At 37.1% G+C, this 24,011-nt stretch overlaps 1 protein-coding gene across 1 annotated transcript in view; it reads left to right on the top strand.

Annotated features, from left to right (window-relative positions):
* Positions 1-3,777: 3,777 nt before the first annotated feature.
* Positions 3,778-24,011, top strand: part of TMX4 (thioredoxin related transmembrane protein 4) — a 41,190-nt gene continuing 20,956 nt past the window's right edge. The window contains exons 1-4 of the mRNA XM_019734915.3: positions 3,778-4,108; positions 15,970-16,085; positions 21,319-21,364; positions 22,958-23,086. Coding sequence (XP_019590474.3) covers positions 3,933-4,108; positions 15,970-16,085; positions 21,319-21,364; positions 22,958-23,086 — 467 coding nt within the window. The 5' untranslated portion in view covers positions 3,778-3,932. The remainder of the gene's footprint in view (positions 4,109-15,969; positions 16,086-21,318; positions 21,365-22,957; positions 23,087-24,011) is intronic.

The following is a 24,011-nucleotide window of genomic DNA, read 5'->3' as shown; positions in this document are numbered from 1 at the left end:
TCCTCTTAATATTAAGTCCCAAGTTGCCAATTTTATCAAGATCTTTTTTTGCTACTATGTGCTAAAAGTTTCTACCACTGAAATATATGTTCTTATCTTGCTTGGTAAATTGTTTTCTCACATTCACTATTCAATGTGTAAAAAGGGTTCAGGGTACAAAAAACAGATATCTGATCTTTATGAGTCTGTTTATATAAATTTCACCATATTCTTTTGAGTCTTTTGGGGACAAGTTTAACACAAATCCTGTGGAGCCCCATGGCTGCTTAAATACCATGGTGTCAAAGCATGCGGCTACCCAAAGGCTTGAAAAACATTCTTTCCAATACCTTTTGCCCAAACAGGCACCTCACAGGGCAGGCCTACCCACAAAAGGTAAAAGGGGAAAGGTAGTTTCCACTCTGCTCTCTGGAAATATCACCCCTCCTAAACCTCCCCATGCTGCTCTGGGCTACATCATCAAAGGAAGATAGTAAATTAGTCAGAGCAGGGTAAATTATGCTTCAGTGACAAACAATTCCAATTTTTCAGAGTAGCTTTTTGATAGATGAAAGATTTATTTTGCTGCTCTTTGTTAAGGGGCAAAATCTAATTCCTCTTCCGTTTAATCTGAACTGGGCCTTAGTGATTTGTTTGACCAATAGAATATGACAGAAGTGACATTTTCAGATTTCTGAAGTGAGATCTTAAGCAATGTAGCTTCCACTAGGGCCTCTGTGAACCCTCACTCTAGAAAAAAATAAGTATAACCCCCAAGCTGCCATGCTGAAGCAAGCCCAAGTAGCCACATGGAGAGGCTGCTTGGATAAGAGAGATGTCTTATCAGTCTCCAGCTGTTCCAGCCATCCTCTACCAATTCCAGTCATCCTCTACAAGGTGCTAGACATGTGAGTGCAAAGGACTTCAAAGTCTTAGCCCTAGTCTCCAAGTGCCTGCCACCCTATGAAGAAACCCAGGGAAAAACAGCCCAGCTGAGCCCATCAACCCCCAGAACCCTGAGACCCAATATTGGAGAAGTTAGTTATATAACAATGGATAACCTGAATAGGCTTATCACAATAAAAATGTATTTCTTGCCTATGCAGAGTCCTTTAAGAATACAGGGGACCAACCATTCAGGGCAACTATTCTTCATGACCTATCTTAACAATTCAGGCTTCTCTGATCCTGTAGACTCTTAGATCATGATCCTTTACTAAAAGTTCCACAGCAGGAGAAAGGAACACTGGAGCATCTTGCACCAGTGATTAATTCCTTCAACCTGCAAGTGGTACAGACACATCCCTGGTGCTTGCAGCCCATTGGACAGAACTTTTACAATGTAGGCTTAACTTCAGAGAGGGTATGGAAGTTACCCTCTTCCATACGCTGGGAAATAGAATTGGATATGCACCTACCACATTCATCCTCTCTCTCCTGCTATTGCGTCACCTCATCAGAATCCAAAGAATTCCTTTTCCTACTAGCAGCCATGTATTTTTGTGTAACCATAACTGCCCCTCAGGGCCACCATTAGAAACTACTTTAGGAACAAAAGTTCTTTCTTTCAGTACCAGGTACCAGTCCTCTTAAAACTGTAATTCTATTCTTTAAAAATGAAAAGGATGAGCACTGACCTAGTTACCTATTGCTTCATAACCCATTACCCCAAATCTTAATGGCTTAAAACAACATTTATTATTTCATAGTTACTGTTGGTTAGAGGACCCAGTTCAGCTGTTCCCTCGGGCTCTGGGTTACTCTTAAGGCTCAGTCATCTCAAGAGTAGGGGAAAGATCTGCTGCTAGGTCACTGTTGTGGTTGTTTGCAAGATTCAGTCCTTCAGAGCTGTAGACTGAGGCCTCAGTTCCTCACGTGTTTGGGGAATGGTGGATAATGAAGTGGGCAAAACTGACGCTGGATTGTGAAGGACTTTGGGTGCCTGGGTCAGTGAATTTGACTTTAACTTAGGAAAAATAGAGAGGCTTAGAAGCATTGTAGTATGTTATTGCCCCCAAATAACAATACATAACCTTTATTGAACCACACCATGTGCTAGACATTCTACTTATCTCTTTGAATCTTCATAGCCAACATATGCAGTGTGTTCTACTATTATGTTCATTTAAACAGAAGCTTGGTGTTAACTAGTTTTAGCCCTAAGTCACACAGGTAGGAAGTGTCAGGCTGAGATGTTAATATGGTTTGAGAGCAATCACTCTGTCCCTCATCTATGCTACCCCATTGCAATTTTTGAACACATATTTGTGTTTTATATATAAGAAAGGCTTCTGAAATCAGTTTATTTTGTGCTTCAGATATTCTCTTTTTAATTTTTAGTTTTACAAATTGCCCAACATACAGAAAAGTAGATACAATAGCAAAAATGAATTTATTAATAGCTTTAACACTAATTGTCATTGTGCCATTTTTGTTTTGTCCATCCTCCTTTCACTCCTCCAATGTTATTTCTCGAGTATTTTAAAGTTTTTTAACATTCTAGACATCATATTATTTCAATCATAAATATTTATCTGTAACCAATAAAAATTTAAAAATATATAGTCATAACACCATTATCACACCCAACAAAACTAACAGTCATTCCTTAATATCAGATGCAATTTTTAAGAAGTTTTTTAACCAATCACATTATTATATACAAAAGCTGTACTGAATGATAGAATACCAATTATGAGTCCTTTCTCTTTATAAGCACAATAAGTTTTTTCCATTGAGTTTATAGGATTAATCTGCATACAATAACAGTATCTCTTAGTAAACTTTATTGCAAGAACATTGTCCAAATTTACAATAGCTTGTAAATTTGAGTTATATTTTGATAAGGGCAGGTTCCACGTAGAATTTAGCTACTACTAATTACCACCTAATTCAAGTAAAACCTTGTCTGAAGACAAAAATTAATCTTTCTTTCCTATAAGCACCGATTGGAGATTAATCTCCTGCCCTGCAATACTCTTAGTTGTATAGCTGTCTTTGTTTTAAGTCTAGCACAGAAATCACATTTTTTCCCATAATATATTGATCACATTACTCCGTTTTATGCTTTGAACACCAAATAAATTCTTATAAAGCACACTTTGAAAAGCTTTCCAACCCTCTAATTGTAGTTCAGTCATACACACTAAGGGTGCCGGTGGCCTGGAGGTATAGATGCACCTAATATGTATCTGGAAAGAAATGTGGAAATCATTCAAGGATACTTTCATTTTAGATCTGACAAAACTGTAGCCTAGAGAAGTGAGAGGTGCATTTAATTCCAACTGGCAATATAGTACCCACGTTTATAAAGGTTTTATAAAATTAAAATTATTTTTGTAAAAAAATACAACTGCATAGTCTAGTTTCGCTATCACCTCTAATATTAGACAGTGATATTTCAATAAACACAGGCAGACAGTACTTTAACTTTCCTCTCCCTTTCAGCAAGAGATGCCTACTATATTCCTCCATTTTTCGTTAAGCAGTGTTTTGCAGTTTCACTGTTGTTGATGCTACTATTAAAAAGGGGGTGAGGTTTTAAAACACTCGCCGTTTCTTTATAGAAAACCCACACGCGTCAACCCTCCTCACTGGGTACCCAAGCACGTGCGGTCTGGTCTAAGTTCTAACTAAGGCAACATTAGATCTTCTGTTTATTTTCAGCGTAGGGGTCTGCAAGCAAGGGCGCCGTTGCCTAGGCAACCGACACCCCGGGCAACAATCAGTCGAGGCGGGAAGGGGCGTGGCCTTGGCGGGCCCAGGCTCTTAAGAGGCGGTGCCCGCCAGCCGCCTAAAGAAACCAGCCTATCTGGGCGGCCCGGCGTAGGCGAGGTTACCCGCCATCCCCTTCTACTACTTGGAAAGGCCCAGTTGGGCCGGCGAACGAGGCTGCGAGCCCGCTGCTCACTTTCCAAGACGCCCTGCTGAGGAAACTTGCTCCACGCACCAACATGGCGGGCGGGCCCTGCGGCCCGCTGCTGACGGCGCTCCTGGCCGCCTGGGTCACCGCGGCGGCGTCAGAGGCCGGTCCCAAGCAGGCCGTGATGCCGGAGGAGCAGAGCTTGGTGCTGCCCATGACCGCTTCCAACTGGACGCTGGTGATGGAGGGAGAGTGGATGCTGAAATTGTGAGTGTGATGCCCGTCCCGCACGCCACACTGCCCTCGCAGGCGCTGCCCTCCCACAGCCAAGAGGGCCGCTCACGAAGCTGCACGACCGGCTGGGCTCGATCTCAGGCCCCGGGCCGGTTCTGCTACCGACCTGCGGCACCGAGGGTCCGGCCATTTGTGTTGCGCATGCGCGCCAGGCCCCCCGCGGTGACAGCTGAGCCTGTCGCATTCCCTCCACTCCCCCGCGTTGCTCGCCCTCTGCTTTAGGGAAAAGTTTTACGGGTGAGGTGGGTGAGCAGTTTACCCAAGGGAGGAGGGGCAACGGAGAAAATCTGCAAGAAAATTGCGTGCTTTTGATATAGGTATATAGGTAGAGGAGAAAGGGCGGTCATTCAATGACATTTTGATGCTATACACATACATAACGTGGGGTAGGCAATGTATTTGTTGAATGAATAATTGCAGCACGGTCCTGGGCAGAAGAGCGTGTATAAAGTATGTTAGTCTTCGTTTTGAAGACCCCGAAATGTCCCTGTGAAAAGTAAAACAAATATGGGTGACTTTCAAGTTTTCAAACACGATTTCAAATAAGCGTTGATGTAGTTTTTAGAAGTAGGACTTTATGGGTAGATATCAAAACGTAATTGTGCTGATGTGATAAGGAAAAGAACGTTAGTAAATTGCCCCTTTGAACAATAAGTAGGTAAATCGTGGATCGTGCCTTTCCTTGAAGGAGATGGGAAAGTACGGTTTTGAGTTAGGGGCAGGCAAGAGATTGTTTATCCTAGATTAAAATTGACTTCTAGAAAGAAGTGACCATTTGAAAGATTGGAAGTAGACAGTGGACAGATGTCAGGATAGGCTTGAGAGGTCATCATGATGGGCTTGCAGAGAAAAGGAAGAATGGAGAGATGATCACTGATACCAAATCTCCTTAGCCTGTGGTCTCAGCAACATACATACTTGATCCCTACTATTTGAGAATTAATTTTTTGTTGATGATACAGACACTCACAGAATTGGATCTTTCCTTTATATGTCCAAGACCAAATTTTGGACGTTTCAATTTAGATTGTGAGCAGGTGCTTGTGGAGCACCCCATGTGAGATCAGGGGCAAAAGTTGTGTCACTTAGCAGATGACATTGTTGGAAGAATGTCATGCACATTGCCTGTTGAAACATGCATTTACCTTTTGGTCACAAAGAAGGAAATATGTTAAACTTTGAAGTAAATGCCTTTGGTATGACAATAAATCAATGAAATTATTAAAGAGATCTGTAGACATGAAGCATTTATTAAAATAGACGACTTTGGATGGAGGTGAGCAGATCATTTTTCATTTAAGAGAGAAACTTTTAAAGTCAAGGGAGCTTTATTCTGCACTGTCATGTTTATAATAATTCTTAGAGTTTTAGAGAGGCTGCATTTTGTCAGCACTACAGAAAGTTCTTTATTCAGTAAGTGCTTACAAAATGGAGTTTTTCTAGTTGTCACTTTTTTAATTAAAACTGAGTTTGTGTATGTACATGATGAAAGTCAAAGCAGAAAGGCCTCAACTCCTTTCTAGTTCCTTTTGGAATAGCTATATGTATGTATTTTTTAAGTTAAAGAACTAAGAACACTAAAGCTGAGGTAAGTGTAAGCCAAGTTAAGCTTATAAATGAGCAACAATCAACAACTCCTATATTTGGCCTTGTTGACATTTCACATTTTACTTCATTTGACTTGTACAAGCCTGGGTATAGTAATCAGTTGCTCTAAGCTTGTCATATGTCCTTTGTATGGAATATGTTTGGCCTGTGATGCACGATGAGACTTGAAACCCAGGAGTAAGCTGTGTAGACAGTGTGATCATTTTAGTATAAGTTCTGTTTTGATCCAGTACACTTCAGAATATGATGCAAGGCTTGAAAGGAAAGAGGATTTACATCGCTGCATCCAACTTTCTATATACCAGAACTTAGGTGCTCGTGCTGAAGAAGTATTGTGGCTCTCATCTGTTTGTGATACTCCCTCTCTTCCCTTTGACAAAATCTAACACATTAAAAATTATAAAATTCATTATATTCCCGCACCATTATAGGCCTACTATAAATTTCTAAGAAGTCAAACAAGTAGTCAATAAGTTATCAGATATTTTTTCCTGATGTATGTAAAAGAAAAAAAACAAAATGTGTTAATACTAGCTCCCATGTTAACACTTTGTTCAGGCTAACTGGTCATAATAAATGGAGATTCTTAGGGATCCAGATTGTCAGGGGATGTACTTAACTTTTTAAAGAAGTAAGTATAGGCTTTCTGGTAGTATCAAAAATTTGACATTACTTTGAATGACAATTATTTATTCATTTGCTTATATGCTGCCTCTTTTCTCAGAATTTTTTATGTCCTGCATTATACAAAGCTCCTATAATGTAATTCCTGGTTATACTGGTATCACTAATTTATTTTTAAGGACCTAGCAATGTTTGTCTGCTCTGAGACATGAAAACTACTATTGTAAAATTGAATTACTTTATTATTATTTTATTTTGTCTTTCAGTCAATTTTGCAGGGGATCCTTGCAAATTTCAGTTTTTAGAAAAGCACTTCTTTGCTAAGGAGAACTAGCAGTTAAAAATATATTTGCAATTCTGAAACCTTTTTTAAGATCTGAAAAATTCTTCCATTACTACATATTTACATTTTCTTTAATGCGGTGGAGTTATTGTATATTCTGTTTTTTATCTTCTTGTTTGCCTTCATATATTGTTTTATAATTTTTACCCCTATTTTTGCCATGTCGCTGTAATTGGCTTGCTGTGCTTTTTTCATCCTTAACCTCTGATGAAAAGTTTGCTCTTTCTCAGGGTTAGGAAAGATTATCTATTTTTAAAATGCCTTCTAATGTTTTCTTTTCTCTATTTCCATTGTTCCATAGTATACTTCATTCAGTTGCTTTGTAACCTTTTGCTATTTTAAACACTTGCTTGGTTCTCATTCTATCAGTTTTTGAGAATACTACTTGTGTTCTTTTGAAACACAAAAGTATGGAATATAATACATTCTGTCTACTGTTCTGGTGCCTTTTTCCCCCTAAAAGAAATATGAAGATATCCAAATAGCTTAATTTTGACCTCCTACCTTTAGACTGATATCCAGAGGAAAAGAATGTCTTTGGGTTAAATTACTTCTGTAACGTATATAGATTTTTATAAAGCACTACTCTTTGTGACTTTGTTCTTGGGATGATAATGTTTCAAAATTGAAATTAGTCACCTGGTGATGGAGGAAAACCTCATTTATTTCCCTAAGACCTCGAGGTTTTCATGTTGTTTTCCGGTGTCCTGATACCTAGAGAGAACATGCTCAACATCATTGCCTTACCTTACCAGTGTGAAATAGTTAGAATTTCTTGCACTTTAACCGATTATCTTGATTTGTTGATTGAATGTTTGAGAAAGCCATTAACTGCTTGTTGTGTGTCAGGTTCAGGTTTGGGGACCCAGGAAGATGAAGATGAATGAGCTGTATTCCTTGATTTCAGGGGCTTCACTGTCTACTGTGCTCTGAAGGAATTAAATATTATATGTGGCGTTCATCTATTCAGCCACTAGTTACTGAATGCTTCTTGTCTGTCCAGCAATCAGCAGTGGTTCTCACCAGGTCACTGTTGGCATCTTGGGTTGGACGGTTCTTTGATATGTGGAGATGGCCCACACAGTACAATACAGAACCTTTGGAGTACCTGGCTATTAATTACATTTTAGTAATCATGTGACATCAAAAATACTTAACAACCTCCATCCCTTATGCACATTTCCGGATGCTTCTGGTTGAAAACCACTGCCCTAGATATTGTCATGGGTATTCAAAAATTGCAAAAGAGGAGCTCATAAGCCAACTAATAGTATTTGATTTCAGGTTGTTCCTCCAAAGGGTATTCATCCATATCACCTCCATCAGCATCAATATCAGTGGTCGTCATCATCATCATTTGTCACCGTAAACGGTTACGTTGCGTCCATCACATGTTCTGAATGCCGCCGTGTTATTTGAGCATCCCAGCAATCTAGGAACAGGGAGATGACCTTTGGACAGAGGCAGAATTCTCATTCTCTTTCATTAGGAGAGAAGAAAACTTGAAAAGATTAAAGTTTTCACGAAGGCTGGTTACTTCCTAACTTGTAGGCAAAGCAGAACTAGAATGGAGGCCTGAGGTTTGCACTTCCTGGTTCAAGCCAGAGAGAGTAGCTGAGTAGTGGGGAGGCCTGAAGGAAGGTACAGAATCTGGCTGATTCATGCTTAGGCTGTCAGCTAGCCAGCACCCTGGCCCAATAAGGGGAGGTCTTTACCCTGTGGGATTCAGAGGCCTTTCCTTGGTTTTAGCATTTCTCTAGTTTCTGCAAATGGAGAACATTATTGCTGTATGCTCACTCCTGACACTCCTTAGCACTCAAACAGGTGCTCTGTCTTCCCAACTCCCCCAAGGGGTTGCCTTCTTTGTCTCTAGCATGGTCCGTATCACTGTGCCTTCTTTGTATCTAGCATAGTCCATATTACAACTTTTAATTATAAATCAGTTTATGTGTTTTTTTTACTAGGCTTTTGTCTGACTCCTCCTCTAGACGATAAGCTTTTAAGGAAAGGAACTAAGGTTTTCTTCTTTCTGTTTCTCCCAAGAGTCTTAATAACTATCAAGTACTAGATATTCAATAAATACTTTTCGACTAGGTGAATGAATGAATAACTGTGCTGAGGTCTGGCTGCCTGCTGCTTGAAAAAGTAAAAATTCGAGAGACATGGTTGGTGGAAAGAAAGGCAGGTTGATTCCGAATGCTGGCATTCTGGAAGGATGGCGGACCCCTGTCCAAAGACCACCTCCCCGTTCCTAGACAGCTCAGAAGGTTTTATAGGTAAACAAGAAGAACAGAGGAAAGGGGAAGTCGGTCACCCAGGGCTGACATCCTTCCTGGGGCCTGGTCTGTTTTAAGATATTATCTCCGGACTATGGACTGAGACTCAGCCGCTTGGCCTGGGGCTTTATGTGTATTATGATGTCTGGGTACCTGGGGATTAAGAAATTGCCCTTTCCAGGTTAGGATTTTGTTAATTAAGTGGATTAATGAGCTACGTGTAGCCTTGAGAAAGGGAACAAAACAATTCTTTAGTTAATCAGTGAGGGGAGAAACAGAAATAGCTGACTATCAGGGCAGCTCTAACTGCAAACTAGCTAGGTTTAATTACAGGTGGGCTAGATAGGTGGCTATGTGGTGAGTCAAACTGCAAACTAGCTAAGTCTATGATTTACTGAATTTCACCCTTACAGTAATATACTTTAATTGTTACTTTTTATTAAGAGCTTCCTCAAGTATGTTGCTGAAGGAAACTTCTGTATATATTTTCTTAGGTATTAAGGATAATCACTGTCTAGGTCATCTACCATTGTTCATTGATGTAATAAACATTTACCGTGGCCTGGACCTGCTATGCTCTGACCTAGATAAGCCGTGCACCAGGCAGCACCTTCATGGAGTGTTCATTCTAGTAAAAGTAGTGAATGCCATTTTCTTCAGCAAGTGTTACGGTTTTAGTAGAGCCGTCAATTTTTATTTTTCCTTTACATCTTATGATTTTCCTAGAAATGATCTTCTAAACAAATACATCTGAGCGTAAGACTTTCAACTCTTGGGTCATGAAGAGGTTTTCCAGAAAAAAGAATAGCACTTGATGTAGTAAAGGTTTAATTGTTGCCATTTTGATTTAGTTTCATTTATTAAATCATAGAAAGATGAACCTAGTACAGGTATACCTCTTTCATCTTCATTCTCAAGATTCTTCTGAGCGTTTTGGTCAAACTAAGTTCTGAGTGAAAATTGACTGTTTGTCACTGCTTATATCATCTCTGCAAGGATAGGAAAAGAAAATCTGCTGGGAAACACTGGTAAAATTCAAGCCAAGGCAGAAGAAAAATTGCCCATTACTGGGGAATAAAAATGTATTTTTAGTCAAATTTTATTTATAGGAAATATATTTAAGTAACTCCTTCCCTGAAGTGTTTTAGTAAGTACACTTAATGAAATCTCATGCCAAATTGAGTTAATACAATGAAAGAATCAAGGACCTTTAACCATCTTTCGTACAGCAGAATTTAGGTGTAACTTGTATGTGCAGACGAACGGAAGCATGTTGTTGAATTTTGTTTCCCAGAAATAGTGAAAAACAGTGGACTAATATCCACGTTAGTGTGACTTAACAGTGTTTCTGCTATCTGGAATGTTTCAAATGTTTTTTATGAAGTTTACTAATTTTATGTACCACTGACATCTGCAAAAAGTTTGAATAAGAAAGATACTGTCTTACAGTTTCCATGACTATGAAGGTACTAATTCTTCTTGGAGGCTCTTAAATTGAAGAAGGATTAATTTATATGTAAAAGACGAAGTCAGATGAGTCAGTTATTTATAGTTTTTAGAAGACTGCCACTGTGAACTAGTTTTAACTAATATAAATGAAGCTTATACTTAGTCCTTTCTGGTGAGTTTTATTCATGCATATGTACATGAAAAATTACATTTTTATATACATATGTATACATACACAGAAAGAGACAGAGAAAGAAGAGCATAGAAGTCACATGACTTTCCTTCTTTGTATTCATTTGGTCCCTGGAGGTATTTTATAGTAGGTTCTAAATTACTGCCTAAATGACTGTCCTTTAAATACAAAAGAATACCAATAATTTTTAAAAAGCTGCAACAACAAAAGGGCACCAGTTCCCACACCTGAGACTTGGAGCTGGCTTATCTCTACCACCAAAAGAATACACTAAGTGAATGAACGATCCAACACAATAAGCTCTGATGAACCCTCAGAAAGAATGGTGTTAACTATACTACAGACCAGTGGGTAGCAGCTACATAGAAAATCGAAAATCTAAAATTACCTCAATGGCCTTTGTATGTCTAAGGGTCAATATCACAAAAAACCCAATTTATATAATAGCCTGTCTGGAGATTAGCGACTGGGTTTGTTTTGTTTTTTTTTTTAATGATGAAATTTGTAAGATTTAATAATTACTGAGGTAGCAAATGTGTCCATGAATTGCATGTGAAAACAGGCCTAGGGAAGCAAAGCAAAGAGGATCTAGAGTTCATTACATTATACTTCAAGATTTCTTCCTTATTTTTGTTAATTTATTTTTTATTCCTTCTCTTTGTCTTCTCACTCTTCTTCCTCTCTCTCTCTCCCCTCTCCCTCCCTTTCCCTGTCTGTTGATCTTAGTTCTTATTTTCCTTGGAGATTTTTAATCACATAAATACCTCCATCTGGGTTTTTGTTATGTGTGGTTTTAGGTGACCTTTAGCAAGTCTTTCTAAACCTGCCTTGTCTGACAGTGAGTTTGTAAGGTTCAGATGAGCTAATGTCATAAGTGTCTTGGAAATGTTAAAGAGAAAACCGCAGGCCCAAAATGGTGTTACTTCTGCTAAAAGCCCATGATACCAAACTTGAATTCAATACTAGCTCTAATTGCAGTTTCATACTCTTCCAGAAACATAATCTTAACCAGTCTGGAATTTTCTGGTCAAGCACCAGTCAGGTAATCTTTCCATGCAACCACTCCCCAACCCCAAGGAAGAGGTAACCTGTATGATAAAAAGCCTTCCAATTCTCTTCCCGCAAAGAAAAGATGTCCTGATTCAAAAACAATCCTTTCTTTTCTTAATAGCTCCCTTGCCCCACCTTTCTTTCTTCAAAACTTTTCCATTTCATACAACCCCTTAAAGGTCTGGTCTAGTTGGTAGACCCAGTTGGTCTAGTTCCTCTCCCCAATTCATGAATCACTTAATAAACCAAATTAGATCTTCAGATTTACTCGGTTGATTTTTTTTTTTTTTAACATAAACCAAGTAGTACATTACAAATATAATTTGTTTTAATGATTGTTCTTGATATGTGCCTGCTTTACATGTATCATCTAATCACCCAGTAACTTTCTTAGGTAGCTTCTGTTTACTCCATTTTACAATTGAGGAAGCTGAGGCACGGAGCAATTATTAACCTGCCCAAAGTCACATGGTTAATTTGTGGTTGCTTTTACTGAATCTTCCTGTAGAACTCTTATCCAGTATACTGAAATGCCTTTGTAGAGTACTTAATAATAAAGTGTTGTTTTTTTCCTCCCCTAAAGTTTGACAACTGCTTTCCCCAGTCTCACCTACTATTTGGAAATGTAGAAAATAACTTTTCCCAGATGAAAAAAATAATTGTCTTTATACTCTGTTCATTTATTTAGCGAACATTTATTGAATACTTACTGTATACCAGGAATATACTTTGCCCTGGAAATGTAGAGATAGAATGTTTTAAGAAATCCAAAGATTTAGGACCATGATCTCTGGTCCATGTCTCTGGCATCTCAGGGATTGGACAATGAACTGTAATGGGAAGATGGATGACCTTGTACGATGATCTTGGAATTGACGATACTAGGCTTTTCTAGAGATGGAGTTAGAGAGGATGAACAGCTGTGCTTGCCAAGTGCCTAGCAGGAGAGAGAAATGCACACCTTGCTTTGGGCAGCCCTTTCTCTTCTGCGCTCGGCCCAGTCTCAGCACTGTTCCTGAAATAAAGGTATCTTTCCCCCTAGCCTTGACTTTTTAACACTTTAACCCTTTTTATAATGTCAAAGATCAAAATCTTGCCCAATTATCCCTTTGTTGTTGTTCTGCAACAAAGTTGGTTTGTATACATGATTACATTGAGTTTTGAATGGCACTTACACAATACATGCTTCTTCTACTCAATTCAGGATAAAAGATTTGTCAGTGATGACCTGACAGCACCTTTGAGCCTAAATCTTATTACAGAATTTGATCTATTGTTTAGCACTCTTCCCCTTTGTTTCCATTCCTAAGGCATTTTTTCTACTGTGTGTGAGTGTGTGTGTGTGTGTGTGTGTGAGAGAGAAAGAGAGAGAGAGAGAGAGAGAGAGAGAGAGAGAGAGAGAGATTTCTTTTCCAGGCATTCTTTCCTACCTCTGTTTCACCCCTGCCCCTTTCCTCTTGTAATGTAGAAATAATAGATGCTGAATTTTTGTAAAAATAATTCCGGAGTGGAAAAAATAGAGAGTAAATTGGGGAAATTGACAGTTTTACAGTGCTGAGCCTGCCCAGTTAGAACTTGGTTATATCTTTCCTTTTAAGCAAGTCTTTGAAAAAATCTATTTATTATGAAAATTTTCAAACATCCACAAAACATATAAGGAGTAGTATAGTGAATCCCCCATCATCCATCATCCAGGTTCAATGCTTATCAATATATTGCCAATCTTAGTTCATCTACAGAGGGTGCCAAAAACATGTATACACATTTTAGGAAAGTAAAACTTAAAATTGTAATACTCAATGTATACCGATAACAAAAGATGAATAATACAAGTCATATTTGACTTCTGCAATTACAGGAGGTGCTCAAAGTGGTTACCATCAACGTTCAGACACTTCCGGTTACGGTGAACCACTGCTTAAGCAACGCTGACCAAAGTGTCCACTGCATACATTTTTTTGGCACCCTCTGCTCTCTACTCCATGGTAGCATAATTTACTTATGAAAACATTTTCACCCATTGTGCGTAAACAATTCAGTGATACCAAATCTTTTTTTTAAATATCTACTGCATTTATTTTCTCCATATTTTGACTTGAGTTAAAGATTTTTAAAAGTATAATTTAAGCAGATTTAAAATATATAAAGTCTAGTTAGTGATATCATGAAATATTATTCAAAGTGCCTAAAGATTTTTTTCCCCCTGGAGTATCCTGTTCTATTTTGTGAGCATTCATTAATTTCTTTTATTTACTGCTTTTTTCTTCTGAGTATCATTAAGAAAAACAAAATGTCTCTCCAGTTGTACTAGTATGTTTTTGTGACATTAGTCTGTAAATGTTAATTTTCCTTTTAATTGTGTCCTATGTTAGTATTTTAATACGGATTTCCAGCAAATGTTTTATTTGTTCCATAATAATTTATATGAAGCATAGGCCTGCTAGCTCTTTAAGTCTTCATAAGGAATATCTGATCTCAATTTCTTCTAATTTCAAATGACATCTCCCTTTCTATATTAGTTTCTTTGAGCTACTGCAAATTACCACAAACTTTGTAGCTTAAAACAACAGAAATTTATTCCCTCATAATTCTAGCAACCAAAAATCCAAGTCAGCATGTTGGCATCGATGGTTCCCTCTGGAGTCTCTATGAGAGTATCCAGTCCCTGCCTCTTCTGGTTTCTCCTGGCTCCTGGCAATCCTTCTCATTCCTTGGTTTGTAGCTGCCTAACACCAATCTCTGCTTCCATCTTCACATGGCCTCTCCCTGTGCCTCTGTGTCAAATCTCCGTCTTTTTTTCTCTTATAAGAACACCAGTCACTGGATTTAGGGCCTAACCTAAATTCAGGGTGATCTCATCCCAAGATCCACAATTTAATGACTATATGTGTAAGGACCCTTATTCCAAATACGGTCACATTCACAGGTACTGAGGTTTGGGACTTGGATGTATCTTTTAAGAGAATGCTATGCGATCCACTATACTTTCTAAACAGCAAACTTCTCTGGATTTCCATTTTACCATTTGCAGGTGAAATCCTGGACCACTTCAGAGCTTTAAGTCTGAATATTTGTGTTATTTTCCAGTACTATGGGAGGGCAGAATGAGGCCACTAGCATATTGCCAGGAGGCCGGCCCAGCCATCCAGTTCTTTTCTTTTCTTCCATCTTATCCTTCCCTGATCCGTTATTCACAGAGCTGCCAGGTGATTTTTCAAACATGTAAATCTGATCATAATGCTCTTACCTCTTTAGGGTTTACCATGGAACTTCAAATAAAATCCTTACTCCTTATACAATTTTAAAGGGCTGTAGATTTCTTCACTCTCATCTCTCAGTACTCTGGAGGTTCACATATACTGATCTCTCTGCTTAGACTAGAACATTCTTCGACCCCTCTCTGGTTGTCACTTGTACTTTAGTGCTTAGCATAGATGCCTTTTCTCTGTGGGCCCTTCTGAGCTCACCCAGCTCCTGACCATCTGCAGAGCACTCCACACTCAGTCACGGGCATTTGCCACCTGGAGTGTAGTCATTCCTGTACTTACCAATGTTCATGTCTGGATTGTATCCATAAGGAGAGGGGGTGCCATGTCTGCCTCGTTCACAGTAATAACCTCAGCTTCTAGCATGGTGCTCCATTCATGTTTATTTAATGAAAAAATAAATGTAAAAACCACGGTTCTGGTTGAAGACTTGTTATTTCTAACTCCTATTGAAGAAAGTGTTTGGTAGAGCTGGTTGAGTCCATAGCTTCTACTGTCTTCCTTGGACTAGTTCAGAACTGCCAGAAATGACTCACACTGTCGTGGACTCACTAGCAACAGGTCTTCTGTCTCTGCTCATCAGAGCTCTAACTTTGATGGATCTGAAACTGGTTTGGCTCGTTGAGGGACACCCTTGTGAAAATTGCTGTCTTTCAGTGGGACAGTCAAAACAGTGTTCTCCCTCAAAAATCAAAAAGCAACCTAGAAAATGACAAAATTTGGGTTGATGGTAAGAATGACTTTGAAATAAAATATTTTGTAATATATTTTATATATTACAAGAGTTTGTGAAAATCTTAAACTTTGGCTAATTTTTTTCCCAGGGAATTAATATTGATGTATTAAATTCTAGTATGGGGGGAGGGCAGTGCTTCTGTTTTTCCTATATCAAATGACTGTGTAAAAGCTTGCTTTTGTGCTTCCCTTTAGTTAAGGATTTACTTTTTTAGTTTAAATATTCTATTTATTTTGTTTCACAGACATTTTTCATATGTCTATACTGATTAGCTATTCTTCTTTTATAGTTATGCCCCTTGGTGTCCATCCTGCCAGCAGACTGATTCAGAATGGGAGACATTTGCAAAGAATGGTGAAATACTTCATATCAGTGTGGGGAAGGTAGATGTCATTCAAGAACCAGGTACTGTAAATGTTGAACATTAAATACAAAAGTTTGTTCCTTTTTATTTTGAATTTTTTTCAAGCATATGAAAAAGTTGAAGATTAGGATATTGATACCCATGAACTGACCACCTGGAATCAACAGATAACATTTTGGCCTACCTGGGTCTCTCCGTGTGTGTGTTCACACATTCATATGAGTATATGTATTTATATTTTTATTACTTTTTCTTTTGCTCAGTCATTTGAAAATAAGTTGCAGACATGATACTTTACTCTTTAATACTTCAGTATATTAAAATCTCACTAATTATTTCCCACATGTCTTTTTATAATTTTTGAACCAGGATCTAATCAAGGTTCACCATTTGCATTTGGTTGTTATCTGTCTTAATCACCCTCAATTTAGAATAGTCTCCGTTTTTTTCATGACACTGATATTCTCAAGAGAGCAGACCAGAGATTTGGCTAGGTGTTTCCTTATTGTGACATTTAACTTATTTTTTCTTCATTGTCTATAAACTTGGAGCTTAGCCTAGAGGCATGATTCGGGTTAGACATTTATGGCAAGACTACTTCATAGGTGACGCTGTGACTTTACATTTTCTCCCATCAGAAGACACATACTGTCACTGTGAGTGATGTTGAGCTTGAGCACTTGATTAACGTGCTGACACTAAACATCAATTATGAAGAAAAGATCCCACTTTGTGATTAGCAAGTAATCTGTGGGGCTTTAAGATACATGACCTTACTTGAATCGAATATTTCATTGTGGTTTCCAGAATGATGAATTTCTAATTCTGTTGCTCCAGCTACATGTAATAGCTGTTGCTAATGTGATTTTTCAAGAGAAAGAGGGGGATAGAGGAATCTTAAATTCTGAAAAGATATATACAATTTGTATTTGTAGTTTAAAAATAATTGTTATACGTAAATTGAGAAGAAAAGTTGAGCTTTTATGACTCAAATCTCAAATTTGACTATTTTCAAACTTTATTTTTTCTATCTGTATTCTATTTCTATCCATTTTATTCCTTTACAAGGAAAAAAATAGAAGGTAGGTATGGCAATGCAGCTGTTACCTTTCTGTAATAAATGAATTTAAAAAAGACAAAGTACTGAATTACCAATTATTTGGGCAACAAAATTGATGGTGTCTGTTAAGATCAATGTGTTGCCAAACCCATGGAGAGGGATTTCTATTAAAAGCAATTAGTCTTCATGCCTCTACCTTTTTTAAGCATTTGAATCAAAGCCACTTCTGCCCATTAGCTGTTTAGAGATGGAAAATTATAGTTACTAATTCATGGTTTTGGCTTTTATAGTGAGTTATTCTGTTTAGAGGTCAAGTCATTGCAATTACATTTTTGCTGTAAACTTGTTTTCATGTTTTAGTGGCTTGAGTCCAATGAAATCAGGTGTAAGTAAGCCTTGTGAATTAGCGGGCACCAGACATTTTATGAGGAGTTTCTTGGAAATTCAGATGACCTATTCACATTTCAGCCATTTAGGCCATGAATTCACCGCATAATTTGGATTAACAGAATTAAACAGCTTTGTGATGGATTCACAAACTTAAAGTCTAGTTGAATATAGTCTTCCCATCTAAAATGTAAATTTATGGTTATTTTTCCATTGTGAATGGATTGGCTTTTTTGATAATGAAGTAAGAGAGAAGTTGATTATGGTAAAATATTTTTAAAACAAATTCATCATTGACTTATAGCATTTATTTAAAAATAAACTATACAGTATATATTTGAAATATTTATCAAAGAAGGAAAAAAGGTCTCTGGTCTAGTATTCTATAAGAATAGTCAAGAAACAAAGTCCAAAAAGGAAAAGTGATTAATTATTTTATGTATTAGACCAATTTTTTTAAAGTAGAGGCTCTAGAATATTTTTAAATGATAAAAACTTTATAACTCACAAGTAAAAATTAGGAGACAAAATTCTACAGCCAGTTTGAGTGGCTTAGAAAAGATTTCCCTTCAAATTATACTATTTTATGTTTATAAGTTTAAATTACAATCCTAATGCTTTCAATTAATGTGTTTATTCAACAATATTTGAGTTTCTACCATGCACCAGTCCCTGTTCTGGATATCAGTGATACGGGTGAATGATACAGGTGAACAATGAGTGGGACAGGTGAATAAGGAAGACAAAGACCTGGCTTCTCGTTGAGCTTACATTCTAGTGAAGGAAATAGACTGTAACAAAAGTAAAATGGAAAATAATGTCTAATAGTAACAAGGGCTATGAAGAAAAAGAAAGCGGGGTGAAAATGTAGAAAATATCGTGAGCCACTATTTTAAGTACAATGGTCAGGAAGGACTGTTTGACTCTGTAATATATTTTATGAAATATTGTTATACGTATTGTTTACTTTTTAATTTATTGCTGTGGCCAATGATGACCAAGAACATATGAAGAATTTTAAAGAACGAGTTCAAATATTGTGTTCAATGATAACTAACATTAGAAATTCTATCTGTGTATTCTGATAAAAATATAACCTAAATAGAAACTTAAAGAGGTGATGGATGCTATTTGTTCATTGCATTTTAAAATACCATATAAATAAAGCATGATTCCATAACATTGTCACTTTCCTGAGATGAAATTTTTGGATGATCATAAGAATCTATATCTAGAAAAGAAGTAAGATATGAAATTGTTTATAATAATTATTTCAAACAAAAGCTTATAATAATTTTTTTGTTAACATTTTTTTATTAGTTTCAGGTGTACAAAACAATGTAATAGTTAAACATTTATCATTCATATCCCTCCCACAGTGACAACCCCCCACCCCGCATCTACTTACCCCTCTGATATCACATACAGCTATTACATTTCCACTCTCTCTATTCCTAATGCTGTACTCCACTTGTGTGTGCATATATGTGTGTATATATATATATATATGTGTGTATATATATATATATATATATATATATATGTAAAATTGTAGTTGACATTCATTGTTGCTCAGCTTCAGGTGTACAGTGCAGTGATCAGGCATCTATATCATCCCTGAGTTGGTCTCACTAATAAGACAAGTGTCCATTGGATACCCTACAAAATCTTTACAACATTATTGATTACATTCCCCAAATTGACTTTTGTATCCCCGTGGCAATCTTGTGGTTACTGATTGTGCTTTTTAATCCCCTCACCTTCCCCCTTATTCCCACCCCCCCGCCCATCTAGCAACCCTCAGTTTTTCCTCTATGTCTCCAAAACTGTTTCTGATTAGTTCATTCATTTGTTCTTTTTTTAGATTCCACATATAAGTGAGATCATATGGTATTTGTCTTTGTCTGGCTTATTTCACTTAACATAATCTTATCTAGGTTCATCCATATTGTTGCAAATGGTAAGATTTTATTCTTATTCATGGCTGCATAATACTCCATTATATAAATGTACCACAGTTTCTTAATCCAGTCGTCTACCGATGGACATTTCGGTTGTTACCATGTCTTGGCTATTGTGTATGGTGCTGCAATAAACATAGGTGTACATAAATTTTTTCGAATTAGAGTTTTGGATTTCTCCGGATAGATACCTAGGAGTGAAATTGCTGGGTCATACCTTATAATAATTTTTAAGCCCTTAGGATTACTAATACTTTTTCCATGGCAATTTGGCAATTTAGAGTTGGAAATATACTGAAAGATACCCTTGTTCCCTGCTGGGTGGAATTCCAATCAGTGTTAGCCGTGTAGACAGAGATGCTTGTTAATCCTCAGTTGACTTCTCAGGTCACTTGTGCTATTTTGTTTTGTTTTGTTTTGTTTTTAAGGTACAATGATAAATGTATGTAGTAAGTGTTTCTTTTTATAACATTGAGTTTTACTGCCTTCAGAGTACTGTTTTCTTTTAAGTGCCATAGGACTATTTTAGTTTACTTAGTTTGATAGAGAAAAAAATAGAGAATCCTTCTTTGGGAAGACTCTTCATTAATCAGTAAATTATTATGCTGAATACAGGTTTAATTTGTAAAATGAGTATAAGCAAATTTTATTTATATTTTATTAAAAGTAAACCTTCAGTATTTCAAATTGCAAGTGACCACAGAGATGTAAAATTTGAGCTACTTTATTTGAATAGATCTTTGATTTTGTCCAGATCGTTCTTCAGTGGGAAAGGCAGAAGTGGTAAGAAACGTGAAAATGATGTGTCTGTCATTTTTCCATGCTGGCCAGGAGGATCCTTTAACTTTCCTACTCTTTGCCAGGACCAGGCTTGCTCACTCTTGGTGCACATATAAATATTATTTATTGTAAACATTTAAAGAGCAGGGCTCTGTTTTTTACTCCTAGTCTCATTCAGGGTTTTGTTGCATGCCCCTTTCTTGATGTCATCTATCTCTGTTTATAGTCATGATTGTGAGTATTAAGTTCTTTCCGGTCTGCCAATAGACTGTAAGCTCTGTAAGAACAAAGAAAATATATGTTTTTGCTTATCTCTGTGTCTTGAACAGTCCCTGGAACAAAAAAGGTACTTCGTAAATATTTGCTGAGTGACTAAGGGTTTTATTTGTCTTTGTCATCACATATACCTACCATAACATTTGATATGTAGTTAGTATTCAGTAAAGGTTTGCTAAGACAAATTGAAGAACTCTGTTTAATGTGCATAGAGTCCCTTGATAGTACTTGCAGATTTTATAAATGTACAAAGATTACAAATGATCTTATTATTTCATATTCTTTATTGTTATTTTTAAACCTATAACTGATATAATAATACTTATAATTTATTTAGTCCTTTACTAATATGTGCTAAGCACGAAACATACTGATCTAATCTAACTTCAGAACAATTCAATTAGGCTTTAATATACCCATTTTACAGATGAGGTAACTGAGGCTCAGAAATGTTAAGAAATTTATCTTAAGTCATAAAGCTAGTAATTGGAGAATTTAGTATTTAATCTAGGTCGCATGACTTTAAAACCTATCCTTTCAGCCACCATATAATTCCAAGTCACGCACGAGACAGAAAACTTCAGTGTAACACATGAAAAATAAGCGAGTTGTATGTCAGTGACCAGAAAGTGTTAGGTAAATAAAAATGGGTAAAAATAAAATTTATTTAAGTCAAAAAAATAGATAAATGTGATTTAATAATGTGGTTATAAAAGCAAGCTCCAAGCTTCCTGTTCTCTTTTAACTTGAGTTAGGTGCTTGGGTTAGTCTGAGTTTGACTTGTAACTTTTTTTGTTTCTCTTCTTATAGGTTTGAGTGGCCGCTTCTTTGTTACCACTCTCCCAGCATTTTTTCAGTAAGTTGAAATAATTTTCTGGTCTTGCAAATATTAAAACTCAGTAGATGTATACCAGGAATTCTAAGTTGTTTTCCTTAACCATCATTCATTCAGCCTGACGTTTGAAGGGAGAAAGATTGGTCTGCACTGAATGATAGTTAGAACAGAGGGACAGACACCCGGAGTGCTGCAGGGACGAAATCTAATTTCAGCCATGAGAAGGGGGATCAAAGATTTTTTCTGATGACATAAAGGTGGGATGATTCATAATAGATAAGTAGGAATTGGTTAAGTAGACAAGGTGAAGTTCTTTCCAGATAGAGGATATGGAAAAGCCCAAGAGAAAATGAAATACCATCTGAGCACTATAACTAGTTCTGTATGGCTGGCCCATCCTGGATGATGAGGCTAGAGAGGTCAGGTAGTGAGCGGGCAAAGAAAAAGGACAGGATAGGTTCTGGAAATACTTAGGAGGTGGGATCATTGGGACTTGGTGACCTATTAGCCATAAGGAAGGGAGAGCCTGTGATGACTACCAGCAAGACATGTATAACTAATAACAATTATTGAAGAACCATTAAAATAAGAGGTTTGGAAGATAGAGGCCAAAATGGAGAAGACAGTGTGAAGTGACTATGCTAATTCCAAGTAGAGAAGTTTAGGTGATAGTTTGATTTCAGGATCTAAATCTCAGAAGAAAGAACTAGACTGGAGATACATACTGGGAATTTCTCAGCATCAACGTAGATAACAGTTGGAATATATCTAGAACAAACACATACAATGGGAGGAAAAGTAGGTCTAGGACAGAACTTGGGGTTGGTCAAACTTCAGACAGACAGAACTAAGACGGGGTGGTCAGAGTAGCAGAAAGAAGTCCAGCGAGCTCAGGTCATAAAAGCCAAGGGAAAGGAGGGAAGAACGGGTGTGTTTAGTAGCAAACAGGGCCAATGACAGACAAGCAAAAATGGCAGAAATATGCCCTCTGGATATGGCACTTAGGAGTCATTGGAGACCCCCTAATATGAGCAGTTTCCATGGAGTCCTGGAAGCAGAAAGCAAGTTGCACGAGCAGTGACTGAGTAATATAAGAGGAGAAAATGGCAAGTGTAGACTCTTCCCTTAGGAAGCTTGACTGTGGGGAGAAAAAGCAAGAGCAAGGGAAGACTGAAGAGGCATGTGAGAATAGGAGGTGTTTTGTTAATTTTGAGGGAAGGAACTTGAATGACATAAATTTGGAAATGTGGATACAGTTTTTCAAAACTTGCTAACAACTGGTGGTCTGCTATTCTAAGAGAAAAATGAAATAATTGGTAGCAAAAATAATAAAAAGTAACTTGGCAGATTAGACACAGCCAAACTTTGCTTATAGTCGCAAACTGTGCAGTGAATGTTTAATAGTTTCTGTTTTGGAATTTCTCATTTGTAATGGATTAATATTTATACATGCTTTCTGATTTATGCCTAAGTATAATTATTTTTCTTCAATTGAGCCAAGTTAAAATTCAGAGTGGAGTTCACGTGTAAAACCATTAGTTATTTTGATTTTTGTTATCTGTCACATTTATTATTTTAATGGGTTTATTTTTTATTTGTTTTTATAATTTATAGTGCAAAGGATGGGATATTCCGCCGTTACCGCGGCCCAGGAATCTATGAAGACCTGCAGAATTATATCTTAGAGAAGAAATGGCAATCAGTTGAGCCTCTGACTGGCTGGAAATCCCCAGCTTCTCTAACGTAAGGTGTTATTTTTTAATGAGAGGATGTTATTATAAAATGGGAGGTATCAAGTGAGCAGTCCATGGACCTTGAAAGTCTACAGTTTTCTTCATATTCTCTCTTAATTACCCAGAATACATATGACCATACGTAGACCGTGTTGTGTTTCTGTTGACCCACATATGTTTCAGCTAGTTGTTAGTACACTGGGAATTAAGTATCCAGATTCAGGTAGGTTACTAATAAAAGAAAGCCTTTCCCCTAGCTTTTGCACTAAGCTATGCCAGCTGTTTTCTCTTTACAAAATATGGTATTGAACACCATTTTCCATTCTTTCTTTCTTTTGCATTATTGATAAGATATGGATGTAACTCTTAAATTATAGTTTATGAAGGAATTGTTACTGTATGTGTGGTGTCTTTGTCGGCCTAGCAGAATGTGACTGGGAAATCATGGTCATGATGGCATGACGGGTGAGGTAGATTAGGCCAAACTGTAATAACTTTTTCCACCGTTGGTTTTAATTTTGAATGAATTGTCATATTTATAATTAATTTTACTTAATTATATTACACTTGTAATTTAAGTGCACTTGTTGGTATATACAGGTATAAAGAATATCCTTGTTCAAAAAGGATCAAAGTTTATAATATTCAGGAATAAATTATCTAGTAGCATTTATATAATACTCAGGAAACACCGCGCTTCCTCTAAAAGCAGCTTTTCGTTCTACAAATATTTAAGTACTGATTTTATGCCAGATACTATTCTAGGTACTAGGTATTCAAAATTGAACAAGACAGACAAGGTTTGTCTGCTCTCCTCAAGTAACTTAAAGTAAGGCAGGTTAAGAAAGAAACTAGGGCTACAAAGAGTCATAGTTTGGATACGGGCTATTTCAAAAACAAACAAGCAAACAAAAACTTTTACTAAGACAGGGACT

This window comes from Rhinolophus sinicus, chromosome 13 (assembly GCF_057876585.1).
Source record: "Rhinolophus sinicus isolate RSI-liver-muscle chromosome 13, RSI-T2T, whole genome shotgun sequence".
In the NCBI taxonomy this organism is placed as follows: domain Eukaryota; kingdom Metazoa; phylum Chordata; class Mammalia; order Chiroptera; family Rhinolophidae; genus Rhinolophus; species Rhinolophus sinicus.
This window is presented reverse-complemented; position numbering and strand designations above follow the sequence as displayed.